General features: G+C 44.5%; 1 protein-coding gene across 4 annotated transcripts in view; it reads right to left on the reverse strand.

Moving 5' to 3' along the window:
- Positions 1 to 17,432: 17,432 nt before the first annotated feature.
- Positions 17,433 to 20,539, reverse strand: part of TANGO2 (transport and golgi organization 2 homolog) — an 80,703-nt gene continuing 77,596 nt past the window's right edge. For all 4 annotated transcript variants that reach the window (XM_063144168.1, XM_063144166.1, XM_063144165.1 and 1 more), the window contains exons 8-9: positions 20,003 to 20,107; positions 17,433 to 18,345 (exon numbers count right to left, since the gene is read on the reverse strand). In XM_063144168.1, coding sequence (XP_063000238.1) covers positions 18,225 to 18,345; positions 20,003 to 20,107 — 226 coding nt within the window. In that variant the 3' untranslated portion in view covers positions 17,433 to 18,224. The remainder of the gene's footprint in view (positions 18,346 to 20,002; positions 20,108 to 20,539) is intronic.

The following is a 20,539-nucleotide window of genomic DNA, read 5'->3' on the forward strand; positions in this document are numbered from 1 at the left end:
TGTGTACGGCTTTTCTGCCAGTTAGTGCCCCCCAATGGCTTTTCATCAACAGAATATAAAACGAACACACACATCCAAATAGAAATAAAAAAGAACACAAATTACAAAAAACACATGTAAAATACACATGCACAAAATATACACAACACACACAAAATACAAAAAAAGTGCGTACATAGAATCATAGAACAGCAGAGTTGGAAGGGGCCTAAAAGGCCATTGGGTCCAACCCCCTGCTCAATGCAGGAATCCACCCTAAAGCATCCCTGAGAGATGGTTGTCCAGCTGCCTCTTGAAGGCCTCTAGTGTGGGAGAGCCCACAACCTCCCTAGGTAACTGGTTCCATTGTCGTACTGCTCTAACAGTCAGGAAGTTTTTCCTGATGTCCAGCCGGAATCTGGCTTCCTGTAACTTCAGCCCATTATTCCATGTCCTGCACTCTGGGAGGGTCAAGAAGAGATCCTGGCCCTCCTCTGTGTGACAACCTTTCAAGTATTTGAAGAGTGCTATCATGTCTCCCTTCAATCTTCTCTTCTCCAGGCTAAACATGCCCAGTTGTTTCAGCCTCTCCTCATAGGGCTTTGTTTCCAGACCGCTGATCATCCTGGTTGCCCTCCTCTGAACACGCTCCAGCTTGTCTGTGTCCTTCTTGAATTGTGGAGCCCAGAACTGGCCCCCCAAGGCAGTTTACAGTAATTAAGTCTGGATACAATTAAATCTGGAGAGCATTGAAAAGTAGGGGTGTGCACGGACCCCCCGCTCCGCTTCTCTTCCAGATCCGCGATTTGCGGATCGGGCCGCTTCGCTCTGCCCCCGCTCCGCCTATGTCCGCTCTGTTCCGCTGCGGAGCTCCAGATCCGGATCGGAGCTCCGTTTCCCCTCCCCCCCATAGGCTTGCATTAAGCTAAAAAAGTATACAACTTTTTTTTCCTGTTAAAGTTAGAAACCTCAAGTTTGGCACCATGACACCTCATGGATGTATACATACGCACGCCACAACTCAAGGCAATCCCATTATCACCTGATTTTTGGGGAATTTATGAAAATCGGGCACCCCATTCATACCCCTTTCGATAGCTCCGTCAATTTGCATGTTAGAATCCTCAAACTCGCCACCATGATAGCTTATCCAGGGATACACATGCACACCAAGACTCAAGGCAGTCCCATCATCCCCTGATTTTTGGGGAATTTATGAAAATCGGGCACCCCATTCACACCCCTTTCCATAGCTCCGTCAATTTGCACGTTAGAAACCTCAAACTCGCCACCATGATAGCTTATCCAGGGATACACATGCATGCCAAGACTCAAGGTAATCCCATCATCCCCTGATTTTTGGCAGGGCTCTAACCTTTTAACTCACCCCAAATCAAGTCCCATTTTACAACTACGTCAATTTGCATGTCAGAAACCTCACCTTTGGTCCCATGACAGCTTACCCATGTGTCCACATGGATGCCAAGTTTCAAGCCAATCCCATCATCCCCGGATTTGGGGGGAATTTTTGAAAATCGGGCACCCCATTCACACCCCTTTCGATAGCTCCGTCAATTTGCATGTTAGAAACCTCAAACTTGGCACCATGATAGCTTATCCAGGGATACACGTGCACACCAAGATTCAAGGCAATCCCATCATCCCCTGATTTTTGGCGGAGCTTAAACCTGCAGACAGCTCAATGGGGCCATTTCAAAGGAAATCCCAAGATACCATGAATTGGGGAGTAGAGATCAACCTAAATATGAATCTTCTTCCACACTTGAAAAATGGATTTGGAACTTCCAAAAGTCTAATTGAGCACAGGAAGGACTTCTCCCCTGAGTCAAAATGGCGATCGGATCGGTCCGCGGAAAGAGGATCACTCCGAAAATGGGTGCTTCTCTTCGCCTTGCTTCTAGGGGTCCGCGGTCTGCTTCTATTCCGCCTCTGGGCAAGGTGGAGCAGGCCAATTTGCTTCTGATTCTCCAGTTCTAATCGGAGTGGAGCACATGCCTATTGAAAAGCCAGAATAAAATCAAAACAAGTCCAGAGCAACAGGGTGGGAAAGGTAAGCGAGGGTCACATTCCAGTAGTGCTAAACACAAACTAGGTGGGACAGAAAGTACTCAACGACCCATAGACAGAGAAGGAATATTCTATAAAGGACATCAGAGAAGGGGCTGGTCTTACCTTCTTTGGGAGAGAATTCCACAATCCAGGTGCTGTCACCAAAAAGACCCTGTCCTGTGCCACCCCTACTGGCTTTTCGGCACCTGTTTGAAACATATCTTTGTCCTTTGTACAACACTTAGAAATTTCTTTAATATAAACAGTTCATAAATATAATTAAATCAATTAACCCTAGAAAGCCAATGTGATTTAGCAGTGTTTGGACTAGGATTGGGGTGACCCACGTTCAAATCCTCATTCAGCCATGAAGTTCATTAGGTGATCTTGGGCCAGCCTCTCTCTCTCTCTCTCTCTCTCTCTCCATTTATACCGACCTGAGCTCTTTGCATGAAAGGTGGTGATAGCCCCAGGGAGAGGTTTCATCTCTCTGATGAATGCAATGTGCCAAGCATTAAAGATGGCTTCTCTGCCAAAGGGTGGCCACATGTGGCTATATGCCAGATTTGCATTCCTTAATGGCGGACATCAGACAAAGGGAAAAACTTCCAACCAATAGAGCATTGAATGTAACCAATGACTCATTGAGATTGTGCACCTTAACTTGAAAATTGAATGTAATTTAACTTGCTAATCCAGAACTGACCAATAGAAGGGTTAGAAAGAGACTAACACCCTCTTGTAGTCAGAGCCTATATGTACTGTGAGATTAGTTTGTTCTGGGTGCCTCCCTCTTGTGGAACCGGATAGCACCCCCATACTGCAGTATCGGAAGTAAATGGATTAAGTGTATTCTCCAGCCTTGTGTGTTTGATTTGCTATTAACGCTCCGGGGAAGCGGGCCTTTAAATCCCTGGTTAAGGGACAACAGTTGGATTTAAAATGTCACAAATAAATAAATAAATAAGCACCCTTACTCAGGAGAAAGCCCCATTGATCTGAGTGGGGCCTACTTGAGAGTAAACATGGTTAAGTTCCAGAGCAGAGGAAATGGAAGTAAATCCACACATCCTAAACGATCCAAGGGCCGCCAACCTCGTATTTGTCTTCTAGGGAGATAGAATCAATAACCTGTCAGTGGACTAAATTACATGCCAACATCAAATCAAACCAAATTTTATTTGCACCAAGCCATTGCCCATTGCCAACATCCATGTAGTTTCCCCCTGCTAGTCCTAAGCCTTAAAGTGACACCCTGTTAGCTGTCCTTCAGTCTTTTCCAAGAGAGCAGGATTCCTGTAATCCCCCCCCCCGCCCCCTTGCTGGAGCAGAAAAGGCACCTCTGGGTGCCTCAAAAAAAAAGATAAAAGGATGGCACCACACAGCGCCAACTCTAGGTTATCCAGGGGCGGGGGCTTTGATCTCCCACTCAGCTCACGACTCTCACTGTAGCCTTCTCCCTCTGGACCCAATCCTTGCCTTAAAGGCAGGTGAAGGTCATTGCACTGCTTGGCTATTTGGAGAGCACAGGTGAACAGGCAAGGAGAAAGAATGGGTGTAGGACCCGGGGGCGGGGGGAGCTCTGGAGGTCGGCATTGGGCCCCTTTTAGGAATGTGGGGCGTGGCCAGGTAAGAACCTATGCGGTGTAGTGGTTAGAGTGTAGGACTGGGATTGGGGAGATCCAGGTTCAAGTCCCCACTTGGCCATGAAGCTCATTGGGTGACTTTGGGCTAATAACTCTCTCTCAGCCTAACCTATCTCACAGGGTTGTTGCATGGATAAAACAGAACGGGGGATCATTAAGTTCCTTGGAGGAATAGGTAAGATATAAATGTAACAATTAAAACAAATTAATAAATAATGCCAGCCCGATGTTAGAATACAAGAGTATTTCCAGGTTCTTAGACACGCTTTACACTTACCTGGACAGGTGTGGTTACTGCTGCCACCACAGTTGCTCCTATATGAATGTAATTACAAGTTTAACTCCAGGTTTAAGGGGGTACTTGGCAAAGTGGACTTCGGTGGCCACCTCTCCTATATCTGGTGGGTCCTAACCTCCAGGTTAATTTCCCATCGTGGCTCAGAGCAATGCTAACTTGCGGGCATTATGGGAAATTAAAATGGCCACCCAGCATTTTTGGTGACTGATTGGGAGGCGGGGGAGAATAGGATCTCAGGAGCCACGTTAGAAATGGAGACTCGTATCTCCATACTGCTGCCCTAGCAGATGAGAAGGGATCCCGTGGCAGAAATGACTGGAAGTAACCTGTGCAATTTTAAGATAACACGCAGCCTCTGTAATTAGTACTTCTACGGGCACCGTAGTTTGTGACCATAGAGGTACTAAACTATGGTGGCCATACAGGTACTAATCACAGCAGAGGCTGTGTGATATCTTAAAACCGAGTGGCCTACTCCCTTTCATTTCCGGCGGTGACATCAGAAGCCGCCAGAACAAAGATGGCAGCGGCGACAACGACGGAGGCAGCAGGTAAGGGGGCGGCTGCTCCGAAGCGCTGAGGTGGCCTGAAACTTCGGAACCGATTGGCTTCAGCTTCGGGCCACCTCGGCCTTCGCCTGAAATGCCTCGGATCAGTGATTTGGAGGTCTGAATCACCCCGATCCGCTTCGGATTCGAGGTTCGGATCCGAGGCAGTGCACAGCCCTACTTCTAATGACCAGCGTGAGTGGAAACTGTTCAGGGAAAGGAGAAGCCAAATGGAGCTAGCCTTTCAGCGAAGCAAATGAAGGAGCCTGGTACTAGGAGACTATTAGAATAGCCACTGCTTGGAGGCTGTTGCAGGACGGGGGTGGGGGGAGGGAGAAAGAGAGAGAGAGGAGTCCAATATAGAAAATAAATGTCCAAAAAAGAAGACATGTCGAAGAGGTCCAGATGGAGAATTTTTCTATTATAAAAGCAGCAAGTAAGAGACAAGAACTTAGAACACCTAATCAATCTGATTTTGAAAACTAGTCCCTTTCCACTACAGGCTGTTTTACCTCCTTACTCTCAAAGTCTGCACCACAATAGATTAATGACAGTCTAATAATCTCCTGAACTGGATACAAAGGACGCAACATTCATCATGTCCTATACGCCAGCTGTACGTTGAACGCAGTACACAAACACTCAATAGCAGCTATGTTTACAAGAGTGATCAAGCTTCTTAACTATATTACAAGGCCAAGGGAAAGATTATTTATTTTGGCGTATTAAAAATGGCTTTGACACTGGAAGGCAACATAAAATGTCTTTCTACAATGGCCTGTTTAACAGCCATTTAGACAGAATATTTTTTTTTAAAAAAAAATATTTATAATGGTATTCACATGCCGTCTTTTGGCCATGAGCTCATACAAGCTGGCTTACATTAAAATAATATATAAAAATACATGGAAAAAATCAAAACAATTATATGATGGCAGCTTTACAGATGACCTATAATTTATATACAACACTAATATGACTGCAGGCTAAACCCCAATAAATAAAATGTAGCACTAACATCATTTTAAAGTCCCCAGTACTTAAACCCAGCCTCACTAAAACCTCAAGGAAAGCCCTCGGCACTCCAAAATAAATATGCAGCTTGGTAGGGAGGGGTTTTCATATTTCAGGGGCCACCACAAAAAAGGTCTCTTGTATCCAGCAATCAAATCTGTCTCACTGGCAGGACTACAAACAAGCCCTCTGAAACAGATCTTAACTCCCAGGGAGGGTAGTAAGGATAAAATGTGTGTTTTTTAATTTATTTATTGCATTTTTATCTGGTTCTTCTTTTAAGGAGCTCAGTCCTGCCCCTTATTTATCCTCACAACAACCCTGTAAGGTAGCCTCAGGCTTCATGATTTACTTCATTATTATTTCATTTTTACTGGCAAGGGAGAGGAGAGGTGCTTGTGGAATTTTCTGTCTCAGGTGCCAAAATCACTTGAGCAGACCCAGGCAGATGCACTGTGAGTGGTGTAGTATAGTGTGTGTTGGAACGGGATTTGTTCCTCCACCTCAGTTAGCAAAATACTTAGTGCCTGTCTCTGTGGCCCATCCTTTGGGACAATTTATCTTGGCGCTTAGACAGGGCAGTGCTTTTGAGAACATAAAAACAAAAAAGCAGCCATGCTGGATCAGACCAAGGGTCCATCTAGTCCAGCATTCTGTTCACACAGTGCCCAGTGTATATTCTCAAAGTAGTGGGTCCCTCCTTCCTTACGTAGTGACATGCCCTTATTCCAAAATGGCTCTCAAGCTACTTGAAGGACCGCTTTCTCCTGTACCTGCCTGGTCGACTCTGAGATCGTCAACTGAAGCCCGTCTCACTTGCCTCTCATCAAAGGTTTTTAATCTGGTGAGTAAGAGGCAGTGGGTCTTCTCAGTGGTGGCCCCACAGCTCTGGAATCAACTTCCATTGGCAGTTTGTCAGGCTGCTTTCAGGCCACACCCCCTTTCCCTCCTCTCTGAGATCGCTGTTTCTAGCTCGGAGAGGCAGCCAGTGCAGTTCTCTCTGTGCCGACTATGAGGGGGAAGGGGAGGGGGACTTGGATTCCTGGGTCAGAGCGCTGTTTCTGACCTGAGATCCCGGAATCTGAAATATCTGATGTCCCTCCAGAAGTCATAAGATTGTTCCCTAAAATTGCTAATGAAATTGTTGTAGATTCTACCTCTTTTGTAGCGCTCTAGTCCCATGCTCGCTAATTGTGCAACCCCGTCATCCAGAATAAAACAAGACTTGCAAGCGGTTTTAATTTTGCTTTAAGGCTCATCTGGGAAGATGACAGCAATTCCACCTTAATTTTGCCATTCTAGAGTAGATCTGCCTTCTATATAACTCCCCCCTGGGAGTCATTCCACAACAGTGATCATCCCCATGATTATAATTTTAGAGAGCATTGCAAACAGATAAAAAAAACAACAGCTGTTAATGACCAGCCCAAACTTCATTTGACACCAGACGAAGAAATGTAACTCACAAAAGTGGTCTTTTCTGACCAGAGATGAACGGATGGTGGTGCTGTTGCATAAAGCTTGAAATCAGGTCGTCCTCGCTGTTAGCTGCTTTACTGTAAAATATATTTCAATTTCAGGGTCCCAAGGAGGGGTGGGTGGGTGGGAAATCCAGCACCTTCTCTTATGAAATATAGATGGCTATATAAAACCATGTTTATTGGGGATGCAGAGGTAAACCACCATTAATACTAGAAATAAGATAATAAATAGCTCAACCTTTTGTTGTAGATAATACATCCAGATGTCAAAATCCCCACAATCTTCACCACATTTTTCTAGAGAGTGATTGAGTGATTTGGTTGAGGCCCAATTCGGCACTCTAACTCTTGCAGACTGGACTTTGGGCTGCTCTTCTCCCTCAACTGTGATCCTTCAACAGCCATTCCTCATGGCTGTTACCCATGGACGAGTGGGGACTTGAACCCGGACCTCCCCAATCCTAGCCCAAGACTGTAACCACTACACCACATTGGCTGTCTGGTTGAAAAGCAACATATAAACATTCTAAATCAGGGGACCCTGATCTTTTTGGGTCAGCGAGCACATTTGGAATTTTGAGTGTGTTGTGGGCACTCTCAGAAAAATGGCTGCCATGAGGTGAAAGTTCTTGCCTTTTCACAAAATGGCGGCCAAGGTGGGCATGGGTGGTCACAAAATACCCACCCATTTATATAGCCTTCCACTACTATTAATTTAAACCTGTTTTGCAGCGCAACAGAAGCCACCCTCTCCGTACAGTGAACAGTGGTCATCCTCCTTCCCTCAAAAAAGCTGCTCAGATGATGATTTTTGCATTTTTAAAATAATTTTGCTGCCCTCCCATTGTGCACCACACTTCTTTTCAAGCTAATGAAAGCCAAAAATCAATTATTAAATGCATTCAGCGCACATGGTGTGAAGTGAACTAGCGTTATAGGAACTTTTGCCTTGTAGATAAGATGCTATCATTGATCCTGGAGTCTGGAAGCAGAAGCCTGATTTTGATAAAATGGAAGTAGTGAATAATAATAAATTCATCATCATCATCATCATAGAAGCACCCACGCACCTCCTCTGGCATGCTGCTTTCACTAAAAATGGATATTTCCCACCCTCCCTTATAGACCACAATATTTTACATAGGATCCAATAACCAACCTTGCTTAATGGAATCCAGCTGCAGACTCTCCTGACTTTCTGCGCTTTATTGGATGAGATTCTCTAAATTATTGCAGGAGATAGAGGCCACTTCATGCCGAAATATTTTATTCATATGCCAGCTCTCAAGCTATGCATTACAAAGGAGGAATGAACCGCATCCGTCTCTGCCTTATCTCTGCAACTGTCATGAGCCAAGCAGAGCTGAGAGAGAGAAAGAGAAATCAACACGAAGTTTGTGACATCTTCCAGAGCAGCGTCTGTGTTAGTCTGTTGCGCTAAAAACAACCAAGAGTCTCGTGGCACTTCAAAGGCTATCAAATTTAGGATGGCATAAGCTTTCGTGGACTCCAGTTTGTGGTCTGAGAAATACAGAATGATCATGATTGGATTGCAGCACCGTATGGATTCCCCGTAAAAAGTGAGTGAACGAGACATGGTCGTTCTGCAGTAAATGCCTAGTGTGGAAGCACCCAGAGGGCCAAAATAATTATATCCAAGTCCATAGCCAGAAACTATGTGGTGAGGGGGCCTAAGGGGGCCAGGAATCACGGCAGGTTAGCCACTGACTCTCAGCTGGGCCACCTCCCAGAATTCTAATGTGGGAGTAATATAGCAGTAGTCTGTTGGAACATTTAAGTCCAGGGTAGGCAACTTCTTGCCCTCCAGGTGCTTTGGCCTACAGCTCCCATGATCCTAGATCCTGTCTAGGGCTGATGGCAGTTGTTGGCCAAAACATCTGGGGGCCACAGGTTGCCCACCCCTGGTTTAAGTTGTGCAAAGTCACCTAGAGTTCCACCTCCAATTCTTTAGAAGTCATCATTCCTCTGTTCTCCAACTCCCTCCTTGCTCTCGTCAGGCTTAAAATGTCACAGCGTGATCCGCACAAGATGGGCCACGTAATCCTCATAATTTGTTACTGCAGCTTCCCTCTTCAGTTGATTGCAATCCTGATTATTCCATTTCCACCAAGTCAAGGACCTCCATCTCTTCAAGTCACAAGACACCTCTATGGGAAATGGATTCAGATGAATTATTACCTTGTGCCTTATTAGCAGACACTGATGTATGGAGAGCTAATTAGGGAGATATGGCATTTTTGAATAAACTTAAGGACATTTATTAAAGGCAAGGTGGTAGTAACCATTTCAGTCCTTTGGAAAAACTGAATAGGCTTCGCCATTTTTGATCTCCATGCTGCTGCTTCCCAGCTATCTATGGATATTTAAGTTTGATTTAGCACTACCAAAATAAATTAAAACTGGTTATTCAAGATTGTCTCGATATTAATTCTTTGCACACTATTCTGCTGAAAAATCAAGAAAGCAACAGGGAGAGAATGCACTTCCCTTTTTTTGTGTGTTCCAGTCACTTAGGGCCAAGCTATGCATGATACCAAATGCATCTTCGAATTTAGCATGCAGATTTTGAAAAATGCAAATAGAATTACCAGGGGATGGGGAACTGGTAATTATCAGGATTGCAGTGGGTGTGGAGTGGGGATTTAACCACTTTTGCCTCCTCTTACCCTCTGAAAATCTCTTACCCTTTGAAGCTGGTATTCAGCTTTGTGGGGGACGGACTTCCCTTTTGCCCCCCAAAACAAATACTAGCTTTACAGAAAGGATTTTCCTCAGGATCAGAGCAGGGGAAGAGAGGGTATCCATATTTATTTCTTTAGAGCAGGGGTGGGCAGAAAGTAGACCCACAGATGTTTTGGACTCCAACCCAGTATTCCTGACCATTGGCCATGGTGGCAGGGGCTTCTGGGAGTTGAAGTCCAAGACATATAAAATACTGGAAATGGTAGCTATGGAAACCATCTTACCACAAGAGGTGGTTATGGCCACCAATTTGGAATGTTTCCAAAGGGGGGGTTAGATAAATGCCTGGAGAAGAAGGCTATCAATGGCTACTACCTCTGATAGTTGTGTGTTACCTCCAGCATCCGAGGCAGTAAGCCTGGGTACACCAGTTGCTGGGGAACATGGGTGGGAGGGTGCTGTTGTGCTGTGTCCTGCTTGTTGGTCCCTGGTCGACAGCTGGTTAGTCACTGTGTGAACAGAGTGCTGGACTAGATGGGTCCTCAGTCTGACCCAGCATGGTTCTTCTTATGTTCTATTCTTCTCTCTTGTCAGTAAAGAGAACATGTCAGTTGTGTAAACCAGCCTTTCCCAATCTGGTGCCCTCCAGATGATGGGATTTGGAATCCAACACCTCTGGAGGGCACTATGTTGGGGACAGCTGATGGGAGGCCAAAATGAACTCTATATGGGGAGGATTCATAGTTCTTTGTGCCACCTCCTTCCCCATGTTTTAGTGACACCCAGGCAGATCCATAGCCCACCCTGGGGCCGTTATGATCTGGTTGGGCCATGGCCCTTCAGATGTTTTGATCTACAACTCCCACAATCCCTCTCCATTGGTTATGCTGGCTAGGGCTTGTGGGAGTTGAAGGCCAAATCACCTGGAGAGCACACATTGCCCATCCCTGAGCTATGGGCTCCCCCCCACACCTTCAAAATGACTGACCTCTGACACGTTGCAGCACCATTTTGTCAGCTGCTAAATCAGCCCCAGGGCTTCATGGAATTTGGCCTTTCCCACCTGTCACTGAATCCCATTCACCCAATGTCAGGCGCATACACAAACAGCACAGCGAAATTCTGGTCAAACCATTTATTGACTGCATTTGTATACAGGTACAAGTGACAAAATATAAAATAATTTTAAAAAGAAAATGGAAATGATATATAAAACTATTTCAGTGGATCAAACAACTCTCACTTCAATGCACAAAGGGTATGACTTTTACTTTAGCAAAATCATTAAAAGCCACACCAAACTAGCAGTATGCTTTATAGCCAACTTTATAGAGTTGGCCTCTATTTTTAAATACATTACAAAAATAAAAAATATTTTTCCTGCAAATTTTGCCTTGTGCTGTGTTTATTGTTTGCATTTTCAGTGCACCAAAAGAAATTAAAATTTGCATTGAACACATATCACCTTACATCACCTGTGAGACCTATGTGGGTTCTGACCAAACTACGTCAAGCTGCAGGTGGTGGTTTTGAAAGGTTTAATTCTCCTTTATGTAAAAAAACTCTCTTCAAAAGCCGGCATGTCAGGGAGAGGGGTAGCTTAGGATCTTCTCATTGAAATGCTAGCTTTATACATGCAGGGAGTTTTGTTTTTTTAAGTGTGAGGTACAGGGCCGGCCTTACCATTAGGCAGCGTGAGACAACTACCTCAGGTGGCAGTTGCTGGGGGTCAGCTGTGCCAATCTCTCAGCTGTCCCTCATGAACTCTCCGGCAGTTCCCCTTTGTTGAAGGATGAAGGTGGATATGCCACACAACCTGTCCTGGGCCGCCTAAACTAGCTGGCTACCTCAAATGCAGTCTCAAAGTAGATTTACCGTATTTCTTCGATTGTAAGACGCCATCGATTGTAAGACGCGCACTAATTTCAGTACCACCAACAGAAAAAAAAGCTTGGATTCTAAGAAATAATAAACGCACTCACGATTCTAAGACGCACCCCGTTTTTAGAGATGTTTATATGGGGGGGGAAGTACGTCTTAGAATCGAAGAAATACGGTAACTGCTGCTCTAATCGGCTTGTATACGCCAACTGAGCCAATTTTGGTAGGCTTATGAATCCATTCTGAGTTTCAGTCAGCACTCCATAGGAGCTATCTAAGGTGCTTAAGCTAGTTTGAGGATAGGCTTCAGCACCTTGGATAGCTCCATTTAGAGTTTTGACTGGAACCCAGAATGGATACACAGTCACCATCCTCCACTGCACCTTCTGGAGAGGGAAGCCATCTTGTCCTCCACCTCAAGCAGCGAAGTATCTTGAGCTAACCCTGGCGAGGTAGCATTTAAACTTTCACTTACACCTTTGCATTTTGAAGCAGCACAGTCTAGTGACTGATATATCCTGAGAGGTCTGATGGCGTCTTTCACGCCTTAGTGGTGAATCCAAAATAAAGCTTTCCACTTTCTTTTAATGCTGTTTTAGATAACAGATTTCTGTACTTGATTTTTGAACGCACGTATGGGAAGTGGTCAGCAACTGTCAAAAGATGAACATCGTTAAGAAACAGCCCATCATTAAGCATCCATCAGATGCTTGTCTTGTCAAGCTACAAGGGCCTTCACTGCTGTTCACAAATACAATAACTTGCACGAAGGATGAAGGAAAAATCAATTTGGTTCACTTTTTACTGCAAACTTACATAATTCCGCACTTTACCACCACACGAACTAAGACTCGGGTATCCTTTGAAATTTGCACGTTTCAGATTTTGGAGTGGGATTTTCCAACCAAAACAAGAGCGCAAAACGGTGTATATTCATGAAAATAACATTCAAAAGACGTGACGTTAGGAAAACTGCTTGCAATTTTTTTTTTGTATGTTAGACAAAATTGCATAGAAAAATGCATATAAATTTTCAGGCAAACAATATATTATCCCGAATTTTGCAATGAACTGAATTTAAGGTTGGAAAAATGAGAAGTGGAGATAAACTGACAGACTTGTCCGTCTCTAGGCAAGGTATGCCTGTGTTCCATTTCTTACCCTCTTCCTTATACACATGTTTGGAATCAAAATGTGAGGTCAAAAACAACCTCACCATCCATTTGCAAGTTCCTATGACCGCTGCTGGGTTGGGAACACAGTTATATGCATTTTTATTTTTTTGCAAAATTCACCAAACAATCCATTCCTACCTTTGTGATTTCACGTTCTCAGAAATGAGAGGTAGTTTTAAAACAGAAGTGTGACTAGTTAAAACCATAGTTGAAATGTCCATATTTGATATAAACAAATCAAAGAGCCTAGGAATTTAATCTCTAAACTAGCTTTTGGCCAAAGAGATTTAAAACAACAACACACACCTAAGAATCCTAATGGATCAGACCATCTAGTCCAGGGGTGCGAAATCTCAGGCTGCGCCCCCAAATTTGGCCTTCTGGGCGGTTTTGTGAACCGCCCAGAGAGCTCTGGCTATTGGGCGGTATAGAAATGTAATAAATAAATAAATAAATTCCTGGGATTCTCCAGATGGCCCCACCCCCTTCCCTGGCCACACCCACTTTCCCCCACGCACAATTGTTTGGTGGTTTCCTGGCTTTGCCATCACCCCATTCTAAATGGTTGTAAGGCTTCTCCTAAGGCTTAGTTAGTGGCAGTAAGAGCTTTAAGCTACAATATGCTGGTAGGGTTTTTTTTGTATTTTGGGACCCAGACCTTTTCCCTTTGGCCCCCCACCCACCACTGGAATGGTACCTGAGAGCTTCTCTGGAATTGAATTTGTCCACTGGGCTGAAAGAGCTTTCCCACCCATGATCTAGTCTAATATCCTAGCAGATATTTCTAGGAAGCCTTAAAACAACATGGCATAAGGGCAATAGCCCTCTATTATGGATGTCCTTCAGCAAATGGTATACCATCCCAAGGCAGGAAGGTTTCTTTTAGCCATCATGGCTAATTGATACAATCCTCCTCTTAGGAATTTAAAAGGGGATTAGACACATGGATGGAGAATGGAGGATCTCAATAACTCCTAGTCATGATGGCTATATGCTACCTCCAGGATTAGTGGCATCATGCCACTGAACACTAAATACTGGGGAACTACAACCCTCATGTCCTGCATGTGGGCTTCCCAGGGGCACCTGATCGCCACTGCAGCAAACAGGATGGCTGGAAGCCTTTGATCTGATCTAGCAGGGCTGTGCTCATGTTCATTTGTCTCATTCCCTCTCAAAGCCTTTGAAGCCAGTGGCCCGCAACATACCTTGTGGCAGGGAGTTCCGTATGTGGAATTATTGTTTAGGTGAAGGAGTAGTTCCTTTTATTGGCCCTGAATCTACTGCCTACCAGGTGACCACAAGTTCTCGTATTTATGAAAAAAGAGAAAGGGGGTGGAGAGAGAGAGAGACTAGCCACGCTCTCTATGCCAGTTTCCCCCAACCTTGTGTCTTGCAAATGTATTGGAACTACAGCTCCACTAACCCTAGCCAGTATGGCCAAGGGCCATGCCAGCTAGGGATGATGGAGGTTGTAGTCCAACACCTCTGGAAGGCTGCTCCACATTGTGCATATTCTTATATACCTCCATCATGTCCCCCACTCCTAAACTAGAAACCCTCCAATCATTCAGCCTTTCTTCAGCTAAACCTGTGGTCGTTTGAAGGTCATTCCCGTGCTCCTCTTGAATGTGTTCAAGGTTCTATGCTTTAATAGTTTAAAAAGTAGGTCACATTCTAGCCAGTATTTTGTGTTTATCAATAGAACTCCTATTGATGCTTTTTAAGAACAACAACAAGCGAAAGATTAAAAAATGTCAAGTTCAAGTTACACCAACACACAGGCTGACGTTTAAGGCTCAGCAAAATATGGACGGCACTAAACTGGAAATGACACCACAGTTAAGAAGGACCAATTCCCACGCAATGTCAGGTGCACACTGTGTGAAAAAGATGTGAGAACATTCAGAAAGGCCGCATGTGCTTCATGCATGGTCTTTCTTCCCTTTAAAAACACACACACAAAAAATACACCATGGAGATGATCTCTGTGTAGGGAAAAAACCCACGGTTTTGCCATCACTTCAGAACTGTTTCATTTTGATGCAGATCCATGGGCAGATGTTCCCTACCCTTGATCATGTGGAATGCATCCTGAAGATCAGAGTAGCCAAACTATTCAAGTCCCATCTCTAACAGGCGTAAGAATGAAACTGGAGAGAGTAACGTTTATTCCCCGATCGTTCATCCAGAATCAATGGCGCTAGGGGCTGGAAAATGCAAACTGTATGATTCAGGATTACCTACACCTCAGGTCTGTGGGGGAGCAAACAAGCAAGTCTAGTACACCTGTGAGTCTACTACAGACATCCCCAAATGCTCACCCTCACCTTTCGTGTGTTCCCAGGTGCTTAGGCATGTCCATCTTGAAGGTGTTGTTGTTTTAGTTTGCTCCGCAGGTGCCCAGGGCTGGGCAAAGCTGGTAATAGGCCCGGGCCAGATGGGAAATGTAGGCCCCATTTCAAACTGCTCATTAAGTATTTTTTAATCAGTTCTAAATACATATAGAGTCATAGAATCATAGAATAGCAGAGTTGGAAGGGGCCTACAAGGCCATCGAGTCCAACCCCCTGCTCAATGCAGGAATCCACCTTAAAGCATCCCTGACAGATGGTTGTCCAGCTGCCTCTTGAATACCTCTAGTGTGGGAGAGCCCACCACCTCCCTAGTTCATTGGTTCCATTGTCGTACTGCTCTAACAGCCAGGAAGTTTTTCCTGATGTCCAGCGGGAATCTGGCTTCCTGTAACTTCAGCCTGTTATTCCGTGTCCTGCACTCTGGGAACGATTTAAAAAAAGGTAATGGCAAGCACTTTTATTCAAGATGTATATAAGACATCTTTGCCTCTACCAGGGGGACTCGGAGTAGCCCCCCTCAAAATCGTAGGCCTATACCAACTGTCCCCCCCCTCTGCCTAGCCCTGCAGGTGCCAATACCCCAAAGATGGCAATGCCACCCCAAACGCACGCAAAGACAACTCAACAGGGCTACGAACTCCAATCCACAGCGCTTGCCTGTAAGTGAGGGCCCACGGGAAGTCCAAAGCTCTCCATTGCCCTAGCAAGCGAGACTGACATTGCGCGACCATCAGTTTACGCTAGAGTAATGTCATTAGTGTTAGTGATGGGGCAGAGTCGGACACTATTTATTTATTTATTTATTACATTTCTATACCGCCCAATAGCCGGAGCTCTCTGGGCGGTTCACTATGCATGCATCCCAGGTGGAAGTAGACTGATGTTTGAAGATGCATGTTCAGGGGTGCGTATGGACGTGCACACTCTGTGCAATGTTCCTACATCATGGATGGTGGGAAACACTGGTGCAGCATCAGCATTTCCCATGGCAATCCCTACATGTGGTCCTGGCCTAAAACTGGGATGCAGTCCATTCTGGCACATACTTCAAGATGCAGCCACTTAATATTACAACCTGCTTCATCCCCACTTGTGGCAGGGGTGGGTGGGGAGATGTTGTTTTACCATCCTATCATAACCCTAATCAAACATTTCCCACCAGAGTATAAAGGCCCTACAATAGGATGCCTCACCCCCTGAAATTGCAATCAATGCTCTGGATAAAGAGGCTAAGTAATTGATTAAATCTATAGGAAATATAAGAAAAGCTAAAATGGCAGTCATTTCTGCGACTTGCGGAATACTCGCTTAGAAAGACCATATTGCTCCAGAGAGAGGAGAAAAGGGAGGGGGGGAAAACAGCCCTGACAATCCTTTCTTAAGTATTCTACCTCACCTACTGGAGAGAGAAAAATTACCTTGGATTTAAAGATTTCTTGGCTTGAGCGATTCCCCCAAGCTCCTGGCACCATCTAATAATTGAAAAGCAAACTAGCATTTAAGGAATTAACTTAAGCTTTTCATGGCTACAAGGAACATACAACGACCACTATTTTCCAAGTTTCCAACTGAAAACTGCTGGGTTGCTGCATAACACAGTTGTTTTCGTTTGCTCCAAGACCTGCCAGCTTTTTACATACATTCATACTGAACAGAGAACTAAAGCCATACACATGTTAAAGAAAGCTAACAGTGTGATTCTAAGCATGTCTACTCAGATGTAAGCCCCACTGAACTCAATGGGCCTCACTTCCTAAAAAGTGTGCTTTCGGATTTCAGTTTAAGGCTGCAATCCTATACACATTTACCTGGGAGTAAGTGCCATGGAATTCAAGCAGGACTTACTTCTAAATAGACGTGCATAGGATTGCAATGTAAAACAAGTAGAATTAATGGCACTTGAGTTATTTGTTCTGCCTTATGTTGATAAGAGTCATTTCCTTTTAGGGTTAAACAGTTTTGAGCAGCACAATTGTAAATATGTCTACTCAGGAGTAAGTCAATGGGGGCTTTTCTGCAGGTTAGTGGATATAGGATTTCTGCATGATGTCACTCAAGTGTTAGCTACAAGCAAGACTTAATATTAAAAAGAAACCAGTTTGAACATCACTCTACTGGAGGGCATAAGATTTGAAGAGTAGCTGCCATTCTGCCTATAATTATACATATTGCAACACTGAAAGTTACATATATTCACAGAACAAAAGCTGCAAAGTGATATATTCAATGATCATGATGGGAAAACATTTTTCCTGCCTTAAAAAGCAGAAGGAACACAGATTGCCTTTTAAAGAAATTCTTCATTTAGAAAGATTTGACAAAAGAGAGTTAAGATCAAAGCATTGTGATCATTTGTTCAAATCCTTTCTAGGCCAATTATTTTTTTAGCAGTCTCAGGTGGAGCTGTTGATTAAGACACAGTCGCCCTCAGCACAAAGTTTCATTAGGGTGTGAATGTATATGCAGAGCGCCACGGGAGCACAGGCATCCCCTTTGATGTTAAGGACACCTCTGCATGTCCAGTGCGCATGAGTGCACAGAGTTCTCCCTATTGCGAAAGCAAATGGTGATCTCCTGCTCTTGTGTGGCTCTTCACAAGTAAAAAGTGCCACTGAATTAAGACAAAGCATCATGAATGTTGAATTACATCAGTTTCTTTTTAAAACACACACACACACCACACTACAAATTTACATTTCGCGTTTCCAGTTTTCCTTGGAAACACGCACTGGAAAACGCGACACATGATTATCCAAGGTACTAGGTATCCCTCACTGATAGCAAGTTAAATATTTGTGCTGAGCAATTCCGTAATCCTTTCAAAAGCCAGTTGCACCACTTGTGCAAAATACGGTTCGTTTCTTAAGGACAGCCAAGTTCCTTGTTCAAATTATTCTGTTTCGGATTTTGTGCAAAAAAAGGTTTTGCTGGTTGCTAGGGTGTGCTGTGCAACATCATTGAGCTTTTTTGAAGAGAGTTGCCAAGGCCTTCCTATCCCTAGAGTTCAATAGCTTCTCTTTCTCCTCCCCCCCTTTCCCCTTTTCTCTCGTGACCCACTCAAACGGAAAGCTATTAAATCTGCAGTTTGAACTGGTAGGTGCTTGTTTTCCATTGGTCGACATCGGCGTTCAGCATCGTGCGCTCGGTGAAAGTGACGCGTCCTTCCGCATCAATGAGAACAACGGTATTTGTCCTGAAAACAGGAAGAAGACAAAGGAGGAAGGAAAAGATGAATAATGATTCCACGTAACCATCTCCTGGGCTTTTCATTCTTCATTCATCTTCTTTCCCTGTTCCCCCACCTTGCATATGAAACAGAGAAACAAGTTAGGGGGAGAAATATAATTGGGGTCATGATGGAAGGGGCAAAACCGAGTCTGTTTTTCTCTTTTCACCCTGCTGAATTCAGGCTTTTTGGTTTTGCTTCGCTGCTGAGCTTATTGATGCAAGTTTCTCAGAATGCTTCAAGGTGATGAGGAAGGAAAATGTACCAAAAAAAATGAAGAGGGAAAGCGGAGGCTAAAATGGTCGTTTTCTGAGCATCTCTGGAAATAAATTCTACCTTGGCACAAAGGATATCCAATGTACATTGTGTCACCCCCCCCTCGCCCCCACTGTTTAATAAAAACACAACTCTCCAATCTTTCTGTTCATCCCAGTTTTCACAGCGGAAAAGAACACTTCTAAAGACACTGTTGCAAAACTCCATACAATGATTTCCGCAAATCAGTTTGTTGCTGCCATCTCCGCTCAGCCACTCCCCGCAAAATCAATTCCTGTCAGAGCAGCCCAAGTTTGCTCTTGCTCACGCTAGTGTTCACACCAGGGTAGATCTACTAATTTGTTACACACTCCAGGAAAGTAACCATGTTTGTTGTTTAAGAGTCCTATAGCCAGTGTGGCATAGTGGCTAGAGCATTGGACTGGGAGTCAGGAGATCCGGGTTCTTGTCCCCACTCGGCCATGGAAACCCACTGGGTGACTTTGGGCCAGTCACAGACTCTCAGCCCAACCTACCTCACAGGGTTGTTGTGAGGATAAAACGGAGAGGAGGAGGATTATGTACGCTGCCTTGGGCTCCTTGGAGGAAAAAAGGCGGGATATAAATGCAATAATAAATAAATAGTGCCTTAGCAAGTAGCAAATTTATTGTGGGGTGAGCTTCTGTGGGCCTCTTCCATCAGATGTTGCACAATAAATTTGGCTGCCTTTTAAGGCGACACAGAACTCTTGTTTTTCCTGCTTTGATGTATTACAGTTACTGTGTATTTGTAAAGTTTGAGAATGCATTTTCTGTAGAGTGTGTTGAATCAATTGCCTTTTGTTTGGGGGATCCCACCAAAACAATTTAAGCAAATGTTATGGACGGTGAGATTTCCTTGCACAAAGTCTTTGGCTCAATTCAGGAATAAACAAGAAGCAAAAAGTTGCTGTGAATTCTGCTTTATTGGTAACAAGCTTGTGTAATCTGTTTGATCGTGTCGCTCCCATTTGGCTCCTTCCACAAGTGGAAATGATTAACAAACAGGGAAATCTCCGGAGCTGATTTCTGGTTTATTTAGTGTTACATCTGAATCGGGATTTCTGGCTTGTCGCTCCCAAACAAGCCAGAAATCCGAAGCCAGGAACCAACCCTGGCTTCAGATTTGGGCTTCTTAGGACAGCAACAAGCCAGAAATCCTGGTTTAGACATAATGCAAAACCCAACGAGCGCTGGAGATTTCCTGGTCAGTTTAGTTGCTCTTGCTGGCCGGAGAAGCCAAGAGGGAGTGATTAGGCAGTGCACGCTGGTACGCTGCTTGTAAACAATAGGCTAGTACCGTTACATGCAGACCGAGCCTCTCTCTTACCTGGTTCCATAATCTGGGCAACGCACGCATACAGCTGCATACTTATTTAGGATGGGGAGGATGTAGTCCTTTCCCTGATCCTCAATGGCGGGGTCTGGCAGCTGGCTGGATAGGAAGAAAACCAAATGAAGATCACATACTTTTGCTCTTCCCGGCACATAGCTGCTACTGCATCCAAAACACCTGCCTCAAGAGCATCCAACAACATGGTAAGATGCCAAGATATTGCCGAGGGCAAGTTAGGGAAGATTTCCATGGGATTTTATGAGGATGTTTACACAGAAATGACAGCCCCTAAGTCACATCCACCAGAACCCTTATGACAGCCAAAAGACTGATATTGCAACATTGGAAGCAGGACACGCTCTGTACGTGTGTTTATGGATGGGAAGATCTCTGATCCTGTGCCTGGCTGGCCATGATAACCACTGGGTGCACTTTGGCTAGTCACTGTCTGAGCCAACCTACCCAACAAAGGGATCATGAGTAGAGCCAGATCTGTCCTCCAACACCCAAGCTTACAAAAATGGGAAATAC

This window comes from Elgaria multicarinata, chromosome 18 (assembly GCF_023053635.1).
Source record: "Elgaria multicarinata webbii isolate HBS135686 ecotype San Diego chromosome 18, rElgMul1.1.pri, whole genome shotgun sequence".
NCBI lineage: Eukaryota > Metazoa > Chordata > Lepidosauria > Squamata > Anguidae > Elgaria > Elgaria multicarinata.